At 30.6% G+C, this 25,023-nt stretch overlaps 3 protein-coding genes across 6 annotated transcripts; 2 read left to right on the top strand and 1 right to left on the bottom strand.

Moving 5' to 3' along the window:
* Nucleotides 1-450: 450 nt before the first annotated feature.
* On the top strand, nt 451-12,083 carry LOC141448169 (syntenin-1-like). Of its 4 annotated transcripts, none has more exons than XM_074116305.1 (9): nt 451-607; nt 1,466-1,585; nt 2,113-2,169; nt 4,306-4,533; nt 4,773-4,862; nt 5,901-6,038; nt 6,130-6,227; nt 6,952-7,215; nt 10,947-12,083. In XM_074116305.1, the coding sequence occupies exons 2-9, from the start codon at nt 1,577-1,579 to the stop codon at nt 10,999-11,001; spliced, it is 939 nt and encodes a 312-aa protein (XP_073972406.1). In that variant the 5' UTR covers nt 451-607; nt 1,466-1,576; the 3' UTR covers nt 11,002-12,083. The 4 variants fall into 4 exon arrangements, with proteins under 4 accessions (XP_073972406.1, XP_073972407.1, XP_073972408.1 ...); XM_074116306.1 differs by having other exon boundaries at nt 1,466-1,625; XM_074116307.1 differs by lacking the exons at nt 451-607; nt 1,466-1,585 and adding an exon at nt 1,871-2,025.
* Nucleotides 12,084-13,936: 1,853 nt separating this feature from the next.
* Lkb1 (Lkb1/serine/threonine kinase 11) lies at nt 13,937-19,798 on the top strand. Its single transcript, XM_074116304.1, has 7 exons — nt 13,937-14,382; nt 15,526-15,699; nt 16,595-16,727; nt 16,820-16,956; nt 18,108-18,293; nt 18,377-18,543; nt 19,279-19,798. Exons 1-7 carry the CDS (start codon nt 14,039-14,041, stop codon nt 19,449-19,451), a joined length of 1,314 nt encoding a protein of 437 aa, XP_073972405.1. The 5' UTR covers nt 13,937-14,038; the 3' UTR covers nt 19,452-19,798.
* A 3,644-nt stretch (nt 19,799-23,442) lies between these two features.
* Rad60 (DNA repair protein Rad60) lies at nt 23,443-24,704 on the bottom strand. The gene is made up of 2 exons (XM_074116309.1): nt 24,289-24,704; nt 23,443-24,199 (listed from the first exon to the last, which is right to left on the bottom strand). Exons 1-2 carry the CDS (start codon nt 24,389-24,391, stop codon nt 23,592-23,594), a joined length of 711 nt encoding a protein of 236 aa, XP_073972410.1. The 5' UTR covers nt 24,392-24,704; the 3' UTR covers nt 23,443-23,591.
* Nucleotides 24,705-25,023: the final 319 nt, after the last annotated feature.

Genomic DNA, 25,023 nt, shown 5'->3' with positions numbered 1-25,023 from the left:
AATTTTTTATTAACATTATTTTGAGTACAGAGCATTGCAAAACAGTAAAAAATTAGAATTAAATTCATTCCCACAAGAATATTATAACGATCGTAACTTTTAAATGTTTGAAACACTTCACATGATCGTTGTGTCATTGTACCAATCACATATGTATGTATGCTATTATAGTTTGCAATCAAATTACGACCATCTTTCCACAAAATTAAAACTTATTCCAACCCAAAACGGTTTTATTTTCAGAAAAAATGCTTTAGATGTAGTAAATAATAGGAGTGCCTGAAGAACTGCTGCTCAATATAGTGTGATAGTATTATAGATTTCCTCACTTGTTTATGGACAGAAATTTAGAAATATTTAGATGCAAATAAACCCATCTAATGCGCTGCTGGATTTAAAGAAGAACCAGGTAATCCAGTATCTTCGGATGATGGGAGAATGTAAATACTGAGCCTGTAACCAAGGATTTGCGTTTTGGGCTGTTTTAGTTTAATAAGAATAAATCAGACAACAATAAATTTTTCATATTACTATCAGTTGTTTTTAATCATTTCAACTAACTTTGAACAAGTTATTTAATTTCTTTTTGAAACCAGGAAGATCTTTGGTAACAAAATATTGTTTTTTACTTTTTCTATAGTGAATTTTTCAACTAATAATAGAAAGTCACAGATTAGAAAAATTGGTAGAACGTAAGGGCGAGTTCAATCGAACTGTTTAATGCGTCATTTTAACGACATGAAATTGTCGTATTTATGGGAAAGTAAGACACTCCTAGGCTATAGCTTTTCTAAGGAAGCCGCTGCATATCTGCTTTGCTGAAATTTACTAGTAGCCCTCCCCTTATTTAAAATTTATTGAACTTCAGCAAAATATTTTTTATAATAATGCTTCAATATCGTTCTTAATTTCTTTGAGAATTTGTAAGACTGCTAAAATTTCATTAGGAAAAGTAATTTACATGGTACTGGAGTAGTCCAGATAATTGAACAAAGATGCTATTACATCGCGCTAGGACAGACGATAATTTAGTCACTTTTAAAACAATAGTAATAATGTAATCTTATGTTAGCTTGCCTACAACAGTTACATTACAACCATCAAATTATAATAACCTTCTTGCCAATGTAAGTGCTTCATACGCAACACCAGACTTGTCGTTCAATGTTCTGTTGATTTTACTTAAATTGTTAATCACAAAAAATAAATTTGAAAAGTAAGACTGTGGTTTGAGACACCACCTAACTTCTTCCAACATTTTTAGTACCTAATTAACAGGTTTTAACTTTTAAAAAAATTCATCTCTAAATTTTTTGAAAAATCATCCGAAGGACAATAGCCCTATCTCTACTCAATGTCCATAAAATCTGAAAGCTAAAAAATATTAATTCACTAATATCTATTTAGAAGTATCGATACTTAGTTTTGTATATAAAGGAAATTTATTCTGATCTTTCGATTTCAGGTACTGAAAGAAAAGTATCGATTCGAATCGTATCCGAAGTGTTTAGGGGAAGGTCCCAGGTCGTCCTTGATGTAGTGATAAGGCTGTTATAAAGGGTGTTGTAAAGGCTGTATGTTTTTAGTAGGTTTGCCACAATAAATATATTAAAAATTATAAATTGGTAATTGAAATTTTTGACTATTAGTTTAGTTGATTTTATTTTTCATTTAAACATTGATTGCTTCGTAGCATTTTTTTTTTCGTCCCTACTTTGATGCGCATATCTATTATTGTATTTAAACAAAACAATTATATTTAAAAACTAGGAAATAGAGTTTTTTGTTTTGTTTTTTTTATTTATAATTCGTTTGTTCAGTATATTACTTAAGGTTGCGTAATCACATTTCCCAGTGTGATTCATTCATTCCAGTGAGAGATTTTAGTGAAAGGCTTCAAACAGTTGTAAGTGGACGGTAGTCACTTAAAACTTTGTGGAGTGCTTGTTACTTATTGTTAATTAATAATTTGTTGTTGTTATCAACAAGCGCATAACCTAATCTTTCGTCTTGTGTAAATCACCAGTATGTTTTATATTTGAGTTAAATAATGTTACCTTTTATTTTTTTTATTAATTTTGTATGAGGTTAATTAAGATTTTTCTTTCCTAGCTGAAGATGTCTTTATACCCTTCATTAGAGGATATGAAAGTTGGTCAGATGATGCAGGTATTTTATTTCTATTTATCATTTCATTTATTTTGATTAAGAAAATGCTTGCGGAATATAATAAATCTTTTGTTCTGTTTTTGTAATATGATAATAGTGTGTAATACATTCTTGATTTTTTTTATTTTTTTACTTATTAGTTCGATAAACTAAATGTTATAGTTGATATGATACTTGGATCAATTAACTTGGCACTTATTTTTAACGTGTAAACTGTATTCAGTAGAGTTTTGACCGTAAATGTTGGTGGTAGGATCGTACCTGACCATGTAAAGGTTCTTTAGGGAAAAGTCTAAGGCGTTTCTTCCCTCTCGAAGTGCCCTTTCGAGGAAAATAAGCGAAAATCCTCCTAATTAAGTTAAATATCTTTCTGTGATTTTATTGAGGGATTTTTATTAGCCATGGGTCTAATGGTGTCCCATCTAAACAAGATATAAAGTTTGAGCTCCCATCATTTTTCTCAAAACTGGTATAGCCTGCAAAAATTCGCTAAAAGAAAATTAATAACTTCACAAATATAGAAAATTCAGAAGATTAAGTAGCTAAAAGTGTTTACTTTTATTGTTAATTATTGAAAACAGACTGGCAGTTGAAGAAGGCAGATAATAATAAAAACATCCTAGGGTTTTTTTTTAAAAAAAAAATTTATTATCTCTATATATTTAAAATCAAACTACAGCTGTTTCTTTGATCTTTTGAAAAAAACGTTATGTATCCCATAAATTTTATGGATATAGTACTAATTTTAAGTCTGTAAATTATACTGTGGTTTTACACAAAAATAAAATTAATGTGTGCCTTAAAAAATTGTTGTGCCTTGACTAGTACATGTAAGTTCTTAGTATTTGCTATTTCTATTTCATTGCATATTAACTAACCTATATGATGAATCTGTCACCATTATCTACATATGTTTTTTACTAGGTTGTTTATTGAGTCAAAATGTTATTTTTACTTTCATGGACGAGTATTGGTCAGCAGAACAAAGAAACGCTTTTGACGTTTGTGTTTATCTACATTTTCTAATACCTACATTGGCATAAAAAGTTTATTTGTTTATACCTTTGAACAATTCTCCACATTTCCTCGAAAGAACAATAATTATTAACTTAGTTTCATAAAATCTGTAAAGAATTTGCTTCAATCTTAAAAATTTGAGCTTGTATAAATAATTATTTCTTGTGAAAATTTTAATAAATTCCTAGAAGGGGTCGTGTCTATTGCACTATTTTGGTATAAAATTATTATTCATTATTTATTTATATAAATAACAAGGTATCAGGAAGGCTTGATCTGATTACATGCTGAGAACATCAATAAGTGATTGATGGTGATGATAATAACTGAAGTAATCACATACCAATGAAAGACTAAAATTAATAACAATCAATATAATAGATAAAGGTACGATGTGATTAAGGTGAAAAGAAGATAGGCACTAAGTAAAAACAACTATTTCGCCTCTCATGAACAATAAAACTAAAAACCTGAACTCTTGTGTTGAACAATGAAAATTAAAATAATAATAAATTAAAATCAGCTCAATTCCTTAATTCTAAATAATAAATGATGGCACAACATAATTCTAATCAGACATACATTTGCTTAGATTAAAATTTTATATTGTTTAATTTGGAATTTACCCGTATTTAATCGTTTGAAAAGAGAGCCCTAAATTTAAATCCACAATATCTGCCTAATACCAGTTATACTTTTACAACCTAAATTGTTTATTTCCAATAACATAGTCCATTAATTTTTTATTTACGTCTATATTACCTACTCCAAGTTATGTTACTTGAGTACTTATTGACAAAAATAAGGGTTTAAAATGCATTTGTGTTTTGGTCATATCTCAGTGACATGCTTAAAGGGTTTATGCGATGTGCATACCAATTCTTTATGCCAATCCGTATTCTTTTCGTGTCTGATTAAATTAGCCCCGTGATTAGTTCGCAGACAACAAATAATACTCCAGAATATTTTTGAAACCCTTCTGAGAGATAGCAGAACTTCTTAGTTTATTCTATAAATTTCTTATTAAATTTTAGTTATTATTCCAAATTATAAAATCTAGGACTCGTTTACAAATCTCAATAGAGTTTACCAAAATATTTTCTTTACAAATGATTATAGGCCCAGCTAAAGGATTCCGTTTATGGTGATGCGACAACAGCTAAAGAGAACGTCAACAATGCAACAGCTCCGCCGGAAGAAGGCCGAATCGTTGGTAAACCCAGTGGTTATGCAATGCATCGAGCTGGTATGGCAGTGCCTGTGTATCCTTCGCTTTCACACTATATGGGTTTGGATATCTCTTCAGAGTTTGACAGCTCTGTTGCCGTTAGACCGCAGACTAATAATGTAAGTTTCATGGAATTTTTATAGTTTAGCTGTAGAAGATAATTTAATATTTGAAGATTTTTAAATGATCTATTCTTCGAGTAGTCCCTATTTGAGACTCAAGAAATTATATTATACAGCTGAATATGAGTGAAGAATTTAGCGTAAACTGAGACGCTGACTTGTATAGGAGGTGCCATCATGATTGATGACATTATCGTAGTCATTTGTTTAAAAAGGTTATTTATTTTTTTTTTCAGGATGTATCAACATTTAATAATATGGTGGCACCACTGAGCGGCCAATCTGTAGGTTTGAAGAGAGCCCATGTCACTAACGGCATTCGAGAGGTAAGTCTTTTTGGAAATATGATTTTCAAATTAATTTACTTAATTGGTTTAGTTCAATAATTTTCATAGTAGTGGAAAAACTATATTTTCAAATGTACCATAGTCTCATTGCTTCGGATGTTTCTGCAACTTTTGAACGCTTCTGTCTTCATCGCCCTAAATCAAAATCAGCAAGGGCAACTCGCTTCCTATTTTGACTGTTCTATTTTTATCGTTAAATTATATATTTTTTTCAAACCATGCTCTTACCTGGAAAGTTATTTTTTTTAAACAATAATCGATTGTTCTGTATTGGTTTGTTATTGCGATATATAAAAGTTCGAGATTTGAGCTGTGGAAGAACCCTAATGCGTAATCATTCCTGATACGGTAACCAATATATAGGTTCAACGAAACTTCTTCTTTTTTTTTCTCTCGACTGTGCGTTTAAGATTTTCTGTCTTTTTTTCTATTGACTGATATTTCCGCAGTTACAGTCCCATTTGAAACTGTTAGCCACTGTACTTAGGGTTTGCTTAAATTTAAACCGCATTATCCAGCTGTTAAATTGCGTTTCTTCATCCAATTTCTCGGACCAAGTTTTGCTTTGATAAATGACAGTAAATATCAGCTTAATACCACTCTTTCACTTTGATCATCATTTACTTACTGTTACCACCTTCGTTCCTTACTACGCCGCCTCCAGAGTATTCCTAAATCTCCCAGACATGCCTAATTGAAAGTTCTCTTTCTCCAGGATATTCACTTCCTCGTACCCACTAATCCCAGCAACCCCTTAACCCTCACAAGTATCTCTCTCTGGCAGAATTCTGTAGACAGCTTACTATTTCTTAGTTAAAAGATTCTGTCGGGTAACTTCCTTTTGAAGTGCTCATCTTGAATCTCTGCGCAGCACTCAATTCCCATCTGTACTAAAGCTTTCCAATAGCTAAAGCTCTTTTTGCCTTAAAAGAGATTAACTTATTAAATCAGCTGTCCTTCAATGAAACACCTCCTAGTTTATAATTTCTTATTTCTCTAATTTTTATTTACTTCCAGTTGATTCTGTGTAAAGACAAAGATGGTAAAGTTGGCGTACGCGTAGCTTCTGTAAATTCTGGAATATTTGTTTGCCTGGTTGCCAGAGGTTCACCAGCTGAAATGGGTGGTCTTAGATTTGGAGATCAGATCCTGCAGGTAAGATATTTTAGGTTTAACGTTTTGCATAAAACTGTTTTATTTTTACCTATCTATTTGGAATAAATTTTAATCGAATTATCTTGTACAGGTAAATGGTACAGTAGTTGCTGGTTACTCAGTAGATCAGGTGCATAAATTGTTCAGAAAGGCTCCGGTGAATGGGATATCAGTTGTAGTCAGAGACAGGTGAGAGAGTATTTTGAACATTATTTGTTTGAATTAAAGGGACAATACTTTGACAGTAGACTTGATTAGAACACGGGAGAAAACTCTCTTTTCTTTTAAAGTCCATAGTTTTCCCACCAGTTTTTTTTTTTACTTGTAATCCTGATCCGCTGCTAGTGAGATTGGTTGACTTCCTTCTGAAATGAATGTTATGTTTCCCCCTGAATTACTCGGCATTTCCAACTCATATTAAATAGAATTCAATTGGTTGCCAAAACTCGAAGAAAATAACTGTATCGGAAGTAGGTCGATCTAATTCCTTTTAACTTCGACCCATTTGCCATTTTAGTTTAAAATTTCTTTCGTGAAAATTGATTTTAGGGAGGGGATCTGGAACTTACGCTAAAAACCGTTTTATTACAGTGTACCTTTGATGATAAAGAAATTTGAATGAGAAACCATTAAACATTTAGTAATTAAGTTAATTTTAAAGAACACCTTGAAAATTGAATTAGTAATAATTTCAAAACAGTTTGTTTTAAATAAATAATTAATTAATTACACCTTCTTCCATCATGACATAACTTACTTTCAGAATAGGTTAGGTTATGTTAGGTTAGGTTTGGTTTGGTTAGGTTAGGTTAGGTTAGGTTAGGTTAGGTTTATTATTGTAAATACAATAAATATTTGCAGTCAGCCAAATAGAAATATTTCTCTACTCATGTAATTAATTTATTTACAACAGGCCATTCGAGCGTACAGTCACTCTGCACAAAGATTCATCTGGACAAGTTGGTTTCCAGTTTAAAAAAGGTGAGGTCGTGTCATTGTTAAAAGATTCCTCGGCCGCACGTAATGGACTGTTGACTAGACATCAACTGTTGGAGGTGGACGGACAGAATGTGGTCGGCTTGAAGGACAAAGAGATCACGGCTATCATAGAGTCAGCTCAGACACCACTGACTGTCACTATAGTTCCAGTACACATCTACGAACATATAGTCAACAAGTGAGAGAACTACCAATTTTAACAACTGATAATTAACAAAATGTCGTACCTTTTGTAAATAGCCTTCTATATATATATATATATTTATACATATAATTTATTTTAAGAAGAAGCAAAAAAAAGAAGGTAATTTAAAATGGACAGTTGTGTTCAGGTGGGTGTTGGAAGAGTTGAGTGAATCGAAAAAGGATAATCCTAAAAAAATTTTACTCACACTCCTTTTACCTTCATTACCCTGCAGGAATTTGATGTAAATACAATACTATTAGAATTAAATTATATGCCAAACAATGCTTTTAGAATGTTAAAATACAAAAAAATGGCAAGAGGGATTTTATTCGAAAAACTCGGCTGTTCAGTTTTATCTTCTAATATTGAGTTTATTCACTCATTTACGCACGAGTAATCGATATATCGAAAAATTTCTTCCAATGATTATATATACAAAAAATCATTTTTAAATTCTTTTTTTTTCAAACAAAAGCAGTATTATGCTAAAAATTATATTTGAGGAGGGATGGCCTTAAATTTTTTTATAATTTGAGAATGATAAAATAATTTAGTATCTTTTCTGAGTTATGTGTTTTGAAATATGGTATTTTATAAAACTCATTTTTATTGCTCTGCAACCTTGCGTGCATTTTTGTAAATCATACTAAAAAGAAAATTAATATTATATTTCGTCGAGTAAATCAAATTAAACTGTGGTTATTTGAATTCTGTTTTCATGGAAGTGCTTAAAATTACAATTATCAGGAACAGTTATTATTTCATCCAGAGATACCATAGCAAACTGGCTAAGGATGTTACTTCTCGGACTGTGAGCTTTACTCAAGAGTCACTCTCCAGGAATTAAGAGTCTGATTAAAAGGACAGGCCTGGAGGGTGAGCTTTAGAGTGAGGGGACCCACAATAGATCCAAAGGGGTCGCAGTGGCGTAGGCCTTAAAGGGCGCCCTATTAGAATCTTATCTTATCTTACCATAGCAAATATAAAAATCTATCAAACTTACCATTCTCTGTAATAAAAACAAAAAAAAATGAAGTGGGAGGAGACAGATTGATACTGTTTATTTCGAAGTAACAATCAGGTGTTTTCTCGATTTCCAACGATTTCGGATTTTCACGTTTCATCAGGTTTGGTGTTGGAAATTTGATTTTGTTTTTGTTCATTCCCTAAACTGAGACGAAAACGAAATAAAAGTGACTGATGGTGTGTGTGTGTGACTTCCGGAAAGCGGAAAGTTGTAGAAAGCTTAATCCCAAACTTAATAATCGATTAAAAATCCATCAATCGAAAATACTACTTAACTAAAGCAATTTTCTCGTAATTTATATCTGAATATCTGAACGATTTTCTGTACACTTTGTGTATTACGTAATCACAAACAAGCCCAACCTAAGATTTAGGGGGTTGAAAGGAGGGGGTGTTTTCAAGGAAAGTGCAACTCTAGGCGTTCCCTGGTAGTGCCATGATAGTACAATACAATGTACGGTTCCTTCGAACTAATAATCTTTAAGGGGGCCCCTTCTTTATGAATTTTTTTTCCTCGAAAATGGCTTCAACGATCACTTCAAAAAGTTAAAAATTTAAAGTGCTAATTTTTTCCATAATGAACATCACTTTTTTATTTGGACCATTTTTCCCAAAACATTTCAATTGAGCTTTAAGAATTTTGGATGAGGTTATCTTGTTTAATTTTACGATTTAAGTACTGACTGAAAAAAGAGGAATGTTTGAAGGCAATGTACCACATTATTCTCTCTAGTATTGCTCGGATCAAACAATGCTTGTACTAGTTTGTGTATTACAAATCATAACTGCAATAAGTACGTCTAGAAGAAGTAGTAATGTTTCACAGATTTTTTTTTTTTTTTTACTTCCGCCTGTTACTGCTGTTGATGTTTATTGGTTACCATCGTAACAGTTATCATCCATAGCAAATGGTGCTTCAAAATCATGAACGGTTTTGCCCTACTTGTTTTGGGTACATTTAATTTTATTTGCCTTCATCCATTCCCTGTTATTAATCTTGGCTATAACCTTGATTAAATCTCGTCATTTTTAAAAACAGAATTAGATTTTTGCAGATTATTAAAATAATTGAAGGAAGTAAATAGTGAATTTCTAAACTTACGTCTTCTTCCTCTCAGATCGTTTAAATTGGCAAAATTAGCAATCGTGAATGCTGCCAAAAAATAAAAATAAATTCCACTTTCTGTTTCATATTACTCCCTTAAAAGCCTAGTTCCTTTAATATTGTAGTTAATTATAATTCGTCCACAATTTTTTTTTACATTCTATGAAGAAACTCAAATGCTGTTGTGATATTAAGTAATTGTTGTTGTTTTTTTTGGTTTGTGAAAAAAACTTTAACAAGGTAAATTCCTTTAATACAGCGTTAAACAATTCTTCCATTTTGATTAGTCATTAATTAACCAATCGATAGTAATCGATGAAACGATTTATCGATAGTAATAGATAAATGTGCCAAAATATTAAAGCACAATGAATGGTTCTCATCAGAAATCAGATTGTGAGTTTTAGCATCGTGATTCTGTAAGGATATTTATAGTAAAATTACATGTATGTAAATTTTGTAAATAATATATATTATTGTATATTGGTTTATTTTTGATTTCTGTATTTTCTCACTTATTTTCAATGTTACCGTTTTTCTACTTAATTCTTTTTGTGTGTTTGTTTACTTGAACACTTATTATTGAAACCTTGTAAATTAGTGTTAAATGTTTTTTTTTTTTTTTTTTTTTTTTTTTTTTTTTTTTTTTTTTTTTTTTTTTTTTTTTTGTGTGTACGAGTGTATCTTTTATAAATCAACACAATAAGATTGATTGACTTAACTTAATTTTCTTTGGCCATGTTTTGGAACTTAGCTTGCATCAGTGAAGTCTACAGAACGTAAGATACGTATATTCTAAAGACAAAAAAGTAGAGGAAATTTAAAACGTGCCAGTTCCAAAGAGAGTAGATAGACGGATTTATCGTCTTTTTTGTCAGGGCACTGCTACACTAATTACTTCTTCGAGTATAGCTTCCTTTGTCCATCTTTTAATTACTCGGTGTAAGAGGTTATGATTTTACTTAGTCGATTTTTTTTTGTTTTGTGGAAGTATTTTTGGGAAAATCTATTTTTAAGGAATACTAAGAGATATGTATTCAAACTGAAACCCTGGTTATGTATAGTTTGTTATATTTTGAGTGCAAGTTTTTATTGCCACTATTCTTCTATCTAAAATTTTAATTCCAAGCTACGTTAAATGGAATTTAATAATAAAAAAAAAAATGTATGAACGTTTTTCTAGTAATTACATCGAACATTCTTTATATTTGACAGAATATTGATAATAAATGTATGTATTATAAAGACTAGGTAAATAATGAAAATGGCTATACGAAAGGTTATAAAATTGAAATTATGCCAAATTCACATGGCTTTCATTTTTGTTTTTATTGTATTATTGCCTGGACTCTGCAATCTAAAGACAAAAATGTGATGGCATCACTGATTTGGCTCGAAAACTCGAGACTTGCGCATTACTCTGTGTTTTATCACTTCCTGCACTAATCCTATTCCATATTTTTATTTATATTATATTTCTTTTTGTTTAGTTTAAATTTTATTTATTCTTTTATTTATTTATTTTTCATATTTAATGAAGCCAAGAAAAGTTTTATGTTAACAAAAAAAAAAATTAATAACTTTGTTGCAGGATGTCTTCAAATTTAATGAGAAACATGATGAGCCACTCTGTTCCTGATGTTTGAATTTGTAACTATTATTATTCTTTTAATTTTTGTTATGTTTTTTAAAAATATTTTAAACTTCGTTTACATTCTTGTTTATATTATATACTTTTTTTTTATTTTTGCAATTTTCATTATTCATACAAAGTAAATCAGATCTTTTTTGCATATACATATTTTTTTTTTTTGTTAATAATTAAATCTTTATATTGTGCTCTATATGAGGAACTTGTATTGTTGACTAGAGGTGTACACAATCGCCTAATCGATTAGTTTTAATGTATACAGTTTAACTTCTAATTCTTTGCACTTACGTAGTACGTATTATATAATAGCGATAATACATTTAAAGATTATAATTTACATTACTTACATACATACGGAGAACCACAGTCAAGTTAATGTTATTATATTCATAGTTTTTATTAGAGGTGTGCTCTCTATTCCGAAAACATCTCTTGCTCTGTCTATTTGAACCACCTCACAAATACCCCTTGCCTATCTTTCGCGATGATGGTGTTTTACCTCCAAAATTATAAATTATTCTACATGGACCCTTCCAAGTGCAAAGAGTTAATATAACACGATCAGCTGATTCACTTTTCTGTATTCATATAATTTTATAATTATTATTTTATTATTGTTATTTTAATCAGTTTAGCAGAAAAATTAAGAAATAACCAAAATTGATTATTATTAAAATGATGGATAATCACATTTTAAGTGCCATTTAAATTATTTTAAACAAAAATACAAAATTTTAAAATTTAATCACATACACACGAAAAATTTATTTTTCTTTCTCATATTTGCCCAACATTTTTTATTACATAAGACGTTTAAATTACTAAGCAAAACATTTATTTACTTTTTTTTTTTCTTTTTCTTTGTTTACCTTCATACGAAATTAATTTTTATTTTCTAGTTCTCTGTAGCAAACGTAATTGCCATGATATTTCCTCCGTTCCCTAACCTTAAAATACTAATATTGTTTTGTTTTTTGCTGCAAGTAAATAAATACTTTTATAAAAGGCTGTGAGCTTCCATCACCACATCGAAAAAATTAAAAATATAAATACATAAAAGAATTGTAAGTTGTTTTTTTTAAATCTGTATTCATAAGCTTATTAGAAAAGTAATTCATTCCACATTTATCTTTCATTGGTGACGGAAGCGGATAAATTTATGGCCATGTTTGAAGAAATAAGTAAGTGAAATATAAGTGAAAAGATTTTTTAGTAAAATAAGATATAAATAAATATGTATACATACTTTAGTGAGTAAATAGTTATTGAAAACATAAGTTTATTAGAATTATTATTATTATTAAAGTCAAGGTGATAAAATATAAAGTAAAAAACCTTGAAGAATTTTGTTTTATTCGAACTGCCAATAAAGTAAAACAAAAAAAAATGTTATCTATGATTTTTTTAAAAAAAAAAAAAATATTCTCTATTATTATGGTCATTATAAAGAAATGAAATATAACGTAAAATTCAAATATTGATGTTTTCTTCTTTTTTACTTTTTTTTTAATTTCGATAGTGCGACGTGAAACTAATGATTTGATTCTGGCAACGGAAGTCCAGTGTGAGAACAAGGCAATCAATGAAAAGTGCGTACTTTTTTTTTGGAGAGAGAATCAGTACGGAAATAGATACTTTTCCGTTTTTAAATTTGGTGCGAAAGTAGGGGTTCTGAAGAAAACCCAAGAGTTCTTTGACCATGGTCAGTATTGGGCCAATCGATAATGACGAACCGGTTAGAGTCTATAATTATAGGTCTCTCGGAGAATATTGATTTGTCATGTAAATCTATAATGGACGATTTAAAAAATAATTATAATTTGTTTGTGTAGTATAAAACTGAAATGAACAGCAAAAAGTTCTTGACGAATAATCTCTGCCACAAATTTGTAAGAGATATTTTTTTTTTAAAGCTAATTCTATTCTTTGATCTCTCCTGCGGCCTAATTGCAGAATGCGTTTTTTTTTTCTTACTCTTTATAAATCTTGTCAGTTTTGTAACATAATTTAAACTTATTTCCTAAATCATTTTCTTCCTCTTCTTTTGTTAGATTCTCTCGAAAAACAACTTTAAATGAATTTTTGTATTTTTACTTTTAACTTTTTCTTTGTCTTGTTAGTTTCGATAATTATTAATTATTGTTTGTTTATCGAGTTAGGAAATCACCACCATTCAAGTTTTATTTTGACCTACCTAAACCTATGGAGACAGAAACAGTTAGGTCCTGTAGTTGCTCAATTGTTGTGGTTTCTGTCGCACGCAAGGGTTGGATTAATAGCAGGTTATAATTCTTCATTAAAAATAAAATGAAATAATACTGTGCTATCATTTTTGAATTATCAACCTAAAGAAAAAGGTATTTTAATGAAATTTAGGTACTTATTTTGATTTGTTTTAAAAGAAATCTCCCTTTTTTCTATATTTATTTCTCACCTCTTTATTTTTATGTTATTTTTTATTTTGTTATTAAACATTGTATATACTGAGGTGAAATTAAATTTCTAAAATTTATCATGGTCAAAATACTTTGTGAAATAAATTAATACTTTATAAATTATATTTTAATTATTGTTCTATATTTTATGTGTAATAAAATAAAAGTCTGCTTCAAAAATTCAAGAATATAATTATAGAAAAATACGTTTCCTTTATAATGACCTTGTACATTCTAAGTAAATAACAATTATTGGCTAGTTGGGTGTAACTCACGCCCCCACTGCTCTAAATTTAAATTATCAAGAGTTTCCTTAAATCGGCTGCAGTTTTTCGACAAGGCTAGTTTAATTATTTTTAAAATTAACAAAAATCATAATAATTGAATCTCTTTAAAGTTTCAAAAAGAAGTAAGTTTTTTTAAAAAAAAGTATTTACAAAAATATATGAAATAAAAGGGAATTCACTTAAGTGTATTTGGTTACACTGGATTTTGTCCTGTATAAAAACTGTATTAGTACCGTGTGTGGTGGGTGCGGGATAGGATAGTTTATGGTAGGTTACATTTTTGCATTTAGAAAAATGACACGATTCAGTTATGGACAATAATATGACAATAAATGATTTTGGATCGAGTGATTTAGATGTTACAACACATTTGTTCGATAACACTCGTGGCTTCTCTTTAATTAACGATGATGAAGCTGAAGACAATGACATCACTTTTTTCCATAGGGTGGAATCCGATGAAATCATTTATCAAAGGAAAAAGAAAAGGTGTAAGATGATAGGTAAATATGTGATGGGCGATTTATTAGGTGAAGGAAGTTATGGAAAAGTTAAAGAAATGTTAGATTCAGAGACACTGTGTAGGAGAGCTGTGAAAATTTTAAAAAAGCGTAAGTTAAGAAGAATTCCTAATGGTGAACAAAATGTACAAAGGTTCGTATCTGTTTGTTTAACTGATTATTATTGTTTCGAAATATGCTCTTTAGACTCTTTTATTTATTTATTTTTTTTTTTTTTTTGACATCAGAAATACATTCATTAGGTCCCTTCATTTGATTAAAATTGATTGATAATATGTAATTAAAGTAAAAAGAGATTTTATCACTTTTAAAAAAGGACGAGGTAGATTTCTTTTTGAGTTACTGTTATCTAATTATAAAAATAAATAATATTTAAACTGTTGTGTGCGCTTTAAAGAACTCTTTGAATATCATAATTTATTTGACCCAATAGTTTTTAACTAAATGACTTAAATTTTTGTGTTTAATACGCAGAGTAGTGTTTACATTGATTCTAGAATTTTGGAAACTCCGCTCGGAATGGGAGATGCTCTCCAGGCACCGGGAACCAATGGAGGCCTATTGGGCCGGACTCTTAAGGTCTAGGTCTGGAGAAATCTCCTTTTTCTTTTTTGCAAGGTCTAGGCTTTTTCTCTTTCGCCTACCTCCTCTTTTTTTTAGGGTCAGACATCTCCTCATAGTGCAAACTGATCAAAACATTGTAATACAAAGCAATCAAATGGGATATAAGCGATCGTTTCTCTTTTCTTTGTAGTTTGTTTAGGGTTCGAGATAATAAAAATCTGTTATCCAACACTTTGGTCACCGTTTAGAGATTATGGCCTATCCCTCTACATGTCACCTTGGATTTAGTAGAGCTAGACTTTGCTTTTGGGTTCTCTAAATCCAAGTAGTTACAAATGCCATCCATCTTTGCATGTGACTATAAGGGATGTCAGTAGATGATTGTTGTTAGTGCTGTATTGATGAGATTCCTGTAGAAACGCTATGATCGCTAAGATCTCTTAAGAAATCGCTAATTTACTTTCTCTTGTGGGATAAACTTGATCTTTCTCAATGATTTTGTATAAAAACATTCTCCAAATCAAAGATCATCAAATAAAATCATTAAATAAAAAAAAATTGAAATTTTTAATAAGTAATAATAAGAAGAAAAAGAATAATTATTAATCTTATTCAATATAAATATCAAAGTTTAAAAGGTGGTATTAGGACCTTTTGTAGAGATAGTCCTTGTACATAATATGTTCTGTTGAAAACTTCTCATTTTGTTTAGGGAAATCCAGTTGTTAAAAGTGCTGCACCATAAAAATGTGATACAATTGATCGATGTTCTATACAACAATGAAAAAGAAAAAATGTACCTAATAATGGAATACTGTGTTGGAGTCCTACAGGAAATGCTTGAAAGTACTCCAGGCAAAAAGCTTCCAATGTGGCAAGCTCATTAGTAAGTAATAAAATGGCTAGTTTTCATAACCATAATCAGTTTGGTAGGTTAAGCTAGATTTAAGGACTGGGTTAGAAACTGAATTATATTCGGTGAACGTCAGAAGATGGTTGTCGCAACGTTTTCCTGAGTGGATAGGGCGAGGTGGTACTACCGCGTGGCCACCGAGATCTCCTGACCTCAACCCTATGGACTACTTCGTATGGGGTTTTCTTAAGAGTGAGGTCTACAAGGTTGATGTCAACAATGAAGAAGAGGTGAGAAGACGGGTAATTGCTGCTTCAGAAAAACTGAAAGAACGATCAGCAACAGTGGGAGCAATGCGAAAACGCGCTCGGTTATACGTCAGGAACCGAGGTCGGCATTTTGAGAACATGATACATCAATAATTACTAAGTAATTATGTATTTTGCATGCTTAATGAAATGATTTTGTTAATAAATAATAATTTTGATATGCGAGTACGCTTCATCCAGTCCCCACTGCTTCCTTCGCTAACACCGTGTTTTTCAGCACTTTCTCAGTAATAGACCAAAGAAAACCTGAAAAAATCATAACTTTCTACCAGATAGAGATAGGACACTCGTTCAGGCGGCGTTGTACTACATTTTGAATGTAGTTTAACAGAAAAAATTTTTCGCCACTTATCCGGTTCCACCCTGTATAAATTGCTGTGACTTCAGTTTTTAGGAATAAATAACTTATAGTAATAAATACTTGTTTGTAAGATTAGTAACATAACACAAAAAACTCCAATGGAGTACTTTATTGTGTGCAAAGAGAGAACAATGTCCAGAGATTGGAAGAAGACTCATTGAAAAAGGCTCACTAATGACCAAAGATGTTGCTGAGCATTAATTTAAACGAGAAAAATCATTTAAATAATAATTTTCAGTTATTTCGGCCAGCTGATGGATGGTTTAGATTATCTTCACAGTCATGGCATTGTTCATAAAGATATAAAACCAGGCAATCTACTGTTAACGTTGGACGATACTTTAAAGATATCAGATCTTGGTGTTGCTGAGGTAAGTGGTAATTATATCATTAAATCCAATGAATTGATGGTCAGTTTTTTGTTTTTTTTTTATGTTTTTAAGATAAAATTATAAATTTGCAGGCGTTAGATATGTTTGCTTCAGATGACACATGTTATACCAGTCAAGGATCACCAGCATTTCAACCACCAGAAATAGCTAATGGTGAAGATAGGTTTTCTGGTTTTAAAGTTGATATTTGGAGTAGTGGTGTCACATTGTAAGTAATAATTAGTAAGCAATTAATTATTTCTTCTGTTTCATGGATGTTTTAAAACACAAGATTTTGGTGATAAACTTAATTCCCAAATTTATAATTCACAAACTCATTCCTTTGAATCGTATAATTCTGATCGTATACTTCACTGATATGAAGAAACCTTAGGGAAGGTTTCCAAACCGTTCTAAAAAGAATTTTCTTAATTATTATTGTATTTAGGTTATAAATATATATGTAGTAAACGAATTTATGGAGTTTTCGTAAATTCCTAGTATCCATTTACTTGTTGAGAAATTTTCTTTGAACCCTATTTTAGCAGTACATTTAATCCTTTCTAATTTTACCTAAGAGGTAGGACCGAGTACTATAGAAAACTGTTTAAGAGGGAGTCTGCCAATCATTTTTCCCCACAAGTACCTTCTTTTAATAGAATTTTTCAGGAAAAAGATTTCATATAAAAGCTGTATATCTTCACATATAATATTATTTCACCAAGTTAAAAGAATCGAGCCGTATTTGAGAAAATTTAAAAAATCCAGAAAAATCTATTTTCAAGTTGCACTTTCGTACTTCAAATCGTGTATTTTAGGTGAACTTTAAACTCGGAACTCTGCCTGATTACAATACTTTCTTACTTATTGAAGAGAGAAATAGTAAATATTTGGTGTAAATACTCACGATTTTTTGCCCGCAATTTACTTAATTAAAATTACAATTTGTACTTGAAAGATCATTTACTTCAATATTATCTAGGATTTAAGGGAGGATATCGTCTCGGAGTGCCCCTAAATTCAGCATTCTCTGATTAAAGTTACAAAAACGCAATAGTTAGATTTACTACTTTTACTTATTTAGTTGTTAACTGCTACCGAATGGGTCTATTAAGCTCATGAGTAGCATTACTTTAGTTTGATAAAGATACTTAATACTTCAAACGTCTGAACAAAAAAACCAAGAGGGAATTTGTAGTATAAAAATAATTATTTTAATGCTCTAATACTTAGATCGAGATTTGTACAAAATATTTTTGTCAATTCAGAAAGCTATAAAAAAAATCTCCTTATTCTCTCTTCTCTGTTATGTCAAAAATTTTTTTGGAATTTTTCTTATAAAAAAAAAATTACCTTTTGAATGGATTTTGTCTAAAACAGATATAACCTGACCACTGGAAGGTATCCATTCGAAGGGGACACAATTTATCGTCTGTTCGAATGTATTGGCCGTGGAGAAGTAACAATTCCTGAAGAACTTGACAGTTCTTTAAGGGAACTATTGACGGGTATGTTAAAAAAAAACCCTGAGGATCGTTTCACCTTACAACAAATAGTAAATCATTCGTAAGTAAATTTTGATTTTAAGAATGTAACCTCCCCGTAATGTTGAATGTGGCTAACTTTTGATTTTTTGATATAATCTTTAGATGGATGTTAAGGAAGCCGTTAATTGAAGGTAATAGAGTGCCAGTGCCTCCTTTAAGAGGTGACCATTTACATACGACCACCGTGTTACCCTATCTCATGGAGTACCATTATGGTGAACATTATGCTTCGTCTCAAGGCCAGTTCGTCACCGAGAGACAGCTTAATGGTAAGTGAAAATATGTATTTTTACAATTTGATTATAAATTTCAGTGATCTTGTTGTATATTCTAATTAGATTTTTTGTAAAGTACATGTCAGAAAAGTTGGTTGGCTTTTCAATCGATTCATCTTGTTTTATCGAATAGCTTTGTTTTGCGGGGATACTTCCTGGCAGGGCCGGATTTTCCTATAGGCTAACTAGGCTTCAGCCTAGGGCCTCAAGATCAAGAGGGGCCTACATTCAAAATTGTTAGAAAAATTAAAATTACACTATTATAAAAACAGTACCAATAACACGGAGGTCCCGGGTTCGAATCCAGCAGCTGACCCTTAGATTTTCTCTTCCTAGGAGCTTCTTACAGCTCACAGATAGGGTAACACGGTTGTCTGTAACGAGAGAACACTGTCCGGAGGCCGGCAGTGCACTGAAAAAAAAGTACCAATAACATGTTTCATATAACATATTGATATATATCACAGTAGAGATGTATTTTATTATCTCTCATGTAATTTACAAAATTAAAAATGGGAGGTATAAGGGCCTCATAAGCGGAATAGCCTAGGGCCTCTTTTCATCTAAATCCGGCCCTGCTATCTGGTTAGGAATTTAATCGAAATTTCAGCTATACATTTAATCTTCCTACATTTAAAATATAGTATAAAGCATATGTAAGGAGAATTATAGATTTTAGTGAAAATAACTAAAATTAATAGTTCTGTTGTTTGTATTTTGTATTTTCAGAAGAAAGAAAGGCTGCCAGCGACTCATATGAAGCTTTCGCCACTGCCAATAATAATCACAAAAACTCAGCCTCCTCTTCAACGTCAAGTAGTAATAAAAAAGGTTGTGGTAAATCGAGTAGAAGTACATCTTGTCTCAGCGTTAGAAAGTTGGCCACATGTAATCCATCGTGATAGCGCCTAAAAGCGTTAGCTTCTAGTCAAAACAAAATTAAAATAATTGCAATCAAGAAAATTTAAAAAGTAAAATTTCTGATTCCCTTGTATAGAAAAAAAAAAATATCTAATTTTTTTCCCCATCATTTACTCTTCACTTAAATACAAGTTACACACACAATCGATTATAAGTTAACAAATATATAATTTCGATAGTGACGACAGTGTTACCAACTTGAACGCTTTTTGTTTTTTATATACACAATACACAATTATTATTAAATATTTTCGCTATATAAAAAAAAACAAGAAATAGCTGTTGCCATCTTGCAGCCGAAGTAAGTTTTTTCACTCATTACTATTTGCGAGGCGCTAATTCTATTTATAAAAGATTTATTTTAATGAACAAAAGAAAAAACAAATTAAGTGAATAAATCTTTTGTACAAATTAAAAAAGAAAAAAAGTTGAAAGTGTTATTAATAAATATGGATTATAAATACGTTTCTTAATCGAGAATAAGTTGTTAAATGTTAATAAAAATGAAAATAAATTTAATATCGAGATATTAAACGTGAAGAAAAAAAGAAGTTTAAGTAAAAATAACTATATTTCTGTATGTATAGTTTCTCATGAACGGTGATATATATATATTTTTTTTTAATCTTTCATCGTATTAGAAAATGAATTCCAGAAGAATATTTTCATTTTTTAAATGTACAAAATATATATCAAAAAAAGAGATAAAAGCAATATTAAATTTCTTTTTTTATTTAGAATTTATTTTTTATCCATTCTTTTTAAGGGCTCAAAGCCTGTTCAAGCATGTAACAGCTTTTTTACAAATTCGTCCCTTGCTTATGAAAAGCTCTTCTGTGTTCTTTTGGGGTGAGAGCGAGGAAAAATGAATCTGCGCTATGTAAACTTTATGCACCATCCTTAAGTAGTAAAGTTGTCTGTCGGCTTGAAACTTATTTTTATTTACAATAATCGTATTAAGTAATAATTTTAATTGAGAAAGGAGATAACAATCAAAGAAGTTATTGTCATAGTTTTTTATGTAAAGAACCGAATTGTTTATTTGTGCAGATTGATGAAATAAAATACACTTTGTACTGGGTGGTGCAAAAGGTATGAACCGGTTTTAAAGGGATGTAAAACAAAAACAATTTAACTTACAGAAATTATGTTTATATTGTTTAATTCAGTACAGAATCTAGTTTTTTACATTAAGTTTGAAAGATGATATCACGTAGGTGGCGGCCGTCAGCCGCGATGCACTCTTGGATTTGATACACTTGTGGACGATGTTTAAAAACTTTTTCCTTTATCGTCCACATACCCAGGAAGAACTTAAGGACAGAATCAGGGAGGAAGTTACGGCAATACCAATCGAAATGTGCATAAGAGCGGTTGAAAACTTCAGAATTCGCCTTCAAGAGTGCCACCTACGTAATATCATCTTTCAAACTTAATGTAAAAAACTAGATTCTGTACTGAATTAAACAATATAAACATAATTTCTGTAAGTTGAATTGTTTTTGTTTTACATCCCTTTAAAACCGATTCATACCTTTTGCCCCACCCTGTGTATAGAGCCATTAGAGAACATAGAAAATTGCAATTCTGCAACCCCATGAATTGCCAAAAAAGCAATATTTCTCATTAAAAGGGATGAATTGTAAGTGCATTTGAAGCATATATCTCCTACGAAAATTAGTGCGACGATTAGACCATTTTCCTATGCTTCGAGTGTTACTCGCTGAGGAAGTCATCCACATCGTTGTTCTGAAGGGATCCAGGAAAAGTAATTAACGCGAAGATTTTTGCCTCCCTTAAATGATTTTTAGAGAGAGGTTTCGTCCTTCAGCTACTATTGGATTGTATTAAATAACTGATTAAGAGAATGAGTGTTCATTTGATCAGTCTACCTTCCTTTCCTTTGATCTTCAATTTTGCTGGAAATAGAAAGCTTTCATCTTACGACTTTGTCAGTTATTCAAGCTCCTAATTGGGACCACGATATCTTCAGTTAGTAGACCATTTCTTCTTTGTTATTAAGATTGACTGTGAGAAGATTGCTGTATAAAATAGGAGCAATTTTGAGTTTGCTATCTGTTTTCGTAGCAACGACTCAACGGTGTTTTGGTATGAGGCTCTCAGGTATAGTATTCACTTCACCTTTAGTCTTTATTCTAGGAAGATTCAATGCCCTTCGCTACGACTTAAAAAAACCTTGTTGAACTCGTATTTCAAGAATTTATCTTGACTATCTTTTTCCAACAAGTATAAACTTTGAAACCTAACTGGACATGTGCTGGACGGCTCTTAAAAGTTTCCTTTAATCGGCAAACAGGAGTTGCACCTTCACCTTCAGATATTTCTCACGATGACTCCGATCACCTCATTCAAAGTTGTTGTAACGACTGTCAGAGAATGTATTATTCATGGTGATGAAACGCATTAATAAATATCTTCGTTACCTTTTCTCTCAATTGAAATCATTTATTGTTTAGGTTAACATGAATAAGTTTACAAGTTTCAAGTCTTTAACTTTACTTTTTCTTGATAGTTTTTTTTTGCTCATAAATTTAATGTAACTTTTGTATAATGAAACACTTTTAGCGCCTTTACTCATTAACAATATTTTAACTTATTTATTTTATTATAAGATATTTACTCTATTTTGTGAATTATTTGCTACGTCATGATGCGATATTAATTACTTTGGTCCTTCGAAGCTGACGAGACTAATTTCCAAGTGGTTCTCATCCTACGAACTGCAGCATATAGTAGAAAAAAAGTGATGCTTATTTTTCAGGCTGGCTTTATGTCCAGCTGCTAAAAGAGGTGTCATGAACGGTGGCGACTAGCAACCATAATTTACTGCTAAATTCTCACATAAAACACTAAATAAAATCCAAGGTATAGACGACTGGGAATCGAACCCACTTCCACAAAACATATTAGCTTTAGTGATGCCTAAATCTGTTAGTGTAGCTTGTCTAAGGTTGCTAAATAGAGATTTAATGGGACATATTTCTCAGTAACTATTTGATAGCCAGTCTGTTATTTCTGTCTGTAAAAAAATGTGTGTTCGGTTCATAGGTACGAGTATATCGTATATCTATAAAAGTTCTTTTGATTTCAGCTTTTCCAAAAGTATTACTTTATTAAATTGATTATTAGAAATAAAAATTATGATCAGTGATAAATTAAATTAAGTAAATATTAAAAAAAAAAAAAGTGGACGTATTCATATGTCACGATGGTATCTAAGATGATTGAATTCACCAAAATCTACTTATCAATTTCTTTAGCAATAGTAAAAATCGATCTTAACTTTAGGTTCTTAGGCAAAAATTAGGTAGCAACACCCATCCTTTTTGAGAGGTGAAAATACACTACTTTTAAAATCCGCTGCTGCAATTTTAATTGGACTCCTATGCATGCGCCTTACGACAGAAAAGCATCATAAAAAAATTAGTTAAAAACGAATAAAATACAAATGATATCACAGGCTCCGAACCAGAAACTTCTCACTTGAAACTGTCACTAGAGCTTTGAATTTTACACTTAGGATATGGACACAACTTTCATTTATGGATCTGTTTTCACTGTCCACTTTCCCTGAAGGAAGCAGATATTGTCTCATATATTGCAGTTGGATCGAGAATCATGGTTGATCTTTCGCGATCCTGAAACGCAGCACTATAGCAGCGCACCTCATTGTTGGTGTAGGTTTTCTCAAAACATTTGGAGACGGGTTATATAAAAACAGTTTTTCCAAGAACTAGGTAACTAGAACCAGGTAAAATTACGAAATATAGTACATATTGTTAAAATGTTGATAGAAAAAAACAAAATTGATTCCTTATTTCAAATAAATGACTAGTTTAAAAATGCTCATGATTAGTTAAAAATGACTCTTCAATGATTAATCCCATCTTGTGTAAGATGAACGAACGCTCTTTCCGAAATATGTGAAACAGGAGGAAACAAGACAAAATGTACAAAATTTTGGCCACATTTATTTAACCAAGAAATGAAAAGGGCATATTTGTTGATAGATAATTTAATAAAAAAAAATGAATTATTCTAAATTTACAATAAGGTATTAAAAATTAATTTTCAACTTACGTTTAAATATCATCTAGCTTTTAATGTGCTATATGAACATCTATACATTCTCCACCTTCAAATTGCAAACTACTTGGAGTCTCCTTAAAAGAAAGTTGATCACCATCGAAAAACAATTTAATCTTTTCAAAGTCACATGCAATTTTTGTTGCACACTGTTCAGCAACAAACGAGAATGGTTGATTTCGATGAATTGAACACAATAACGGGCGTTTTTCATCTTTAAATAGACATTTAACTTCTACAAAATTTTCATCATTAGGCTGTTTTATAGATTTTTGTTGCTTACTTTCTGAAGTTAACATAGATACAATAAAGAAATTGGTAACTTTAAAGTCTAAAGTTTCGATAGAATCATATTTATGTATTAGTTTATAAGAATTTGTTTGTATTACTATTTTATCAACATCTACGTTGTTTACTTTAGCAAAATGTTCAAATATTGGCAATAAAGGTTCAGTTCTTTTTAAAGAAAAACGTTCAATTTTACTTGTATCATTAAACCAAATTGCTTTCACTTCTTCAAGAGATTCTTCATCATCACTATCATCTTCCAATGTTAAGTCCAACCAGCCATCTATTGTTACCTTTCTCTTCTCAATTTTCTTTTCTTCAACGTCTTCGTCATCTAAGAAAAATTAAATAAAATACACATCTGAAGGTAAACAAACAAAGGAACGGAAGTTGTTCAACGCTATGTTAATTGTCAATATTTACCATCTATTGTATAAGTTTCGATAGGTTTAGAGTTCTGATGTACTGTACGTTTGCCTGCTGTTCTGCTTCTTGTAACTCTCACAAACTCGAAGTCATCATCCATATTTTGCCAGCTTTGAAGTAATTTTTATTGTGTAAAAAAAAAGTTACATAAAGAAAATTGATTTATATCGCATGAATAGTATGATAAACAAATATGTTTTGGAGATGCACATCAAGCAAACGAGATAGTCTTTTCAAAATCACAACACAAGGCTATTGGCTGCAACATCGAACTTAAACGTATAGTAAACATCGAAAAGGTTCTGAGATTCCATTACAACTAGAAAAAGCAGACAAAGTTACCAACATTGTACAGCTTTCACATTTAATCATTTTTAATATAAAATATATTTCAACATTTTTTTTTCCTGACGCTTTTTATTTATTTTTAAAACTATAAAAATAATTTTTTTAACATATACAACATTTAAATTAACATGTGACTAGAAAGTTTGCACACATTACTGAGTAACCTAGCCCACCCTACCGCTAATTTTTTTGTATTGTTTTTTTACATTAAATTTGTTTGTCACAAAATTTAATTTTATAGTTCGAATTAATTTTTTTAACAAGAAAGGAGGTTAATGTTGAAAGGAAATTTTCATTTTCTTCCTTCTTTTTTATTTCCATAATCCTCTTCGTTAAAAACAGAATTGAGAATGGATAAAATAATACTACCTCTATGTTTCAGAG

Source organism: Rhodnius prolixus, unplaced genomic scaffold (genome assembly GCF_049639745.1).
Source record: "Rhodnius prolixus isolate KJV_2025 unplaced genomic scaffold, Rpr scaffold_13, whole genome shotgun sequence".
NCBI classification, from domain to species: Eukaryota; Metazoa; Arthropoda; class Insecta; order Hemiptera; family Reduviidae; genus Rhodnius; species Rhodnius prolixus.
The sequence above is the reverse complement of the archived record's forward strand: the minus strand, read 5'-3'. Positions and strand labels throughout refer to the sequence as shown.

Bases quoted from the DNA above. Each gene is read 5' to 3' on its own strand.
- LOC141448169 (XM_074116305.1), top strand. The intron at 4,863-5,900 runs GTAAGTCTTTTT...ATTTACTTCCAG, and splicing joins TCACTAACGGCATTCGAGAG to TTGATTCTGTGTAAAGACAA. The intron at 6,228-6,951 runs GTGAGAGAGTAT...TATTTACAACAG, and splicing joins TCAGTTGTAGTCAGAGACAG to GCCATTCGAGCGTACAGTCA.
- Lkb1 (XM_074116304.1), top strand. From the start codon at position 14,039: ATGGACAATAATATGACAATAAATGATTTTGGATCGAGTGATTTAGAT. The intron at 14,383-15,525 runs GTTCGTATCTGT...CATTTTGTTTAG, and splicing joins GGTGAACAAAATGTACAAAG to GGAAATCCAGTTGTTAAAAG. The intron at 16,728-16,819 runs GTAAGTGGTAAT...ATAAATTTGCAG, and splicing joins CAGATCTTGGTGTTGCTGAG to GCGTTAGATATGTTTGCTTC.
- Rad60 (XM_074116309.1), bottom strand. From the start codon at position 24,391: ATGGATGATGACTTCGAGTTTGTGAGAGTTACAAGAAGCAGAACAGCA. The intron at 24,200-24,288 runs GTAAATATTGAC...AATTTTTCTTAG, and splicing joins CGAAACTTATACAATAGATG to ATGACGAAGACGTTGAAGAA.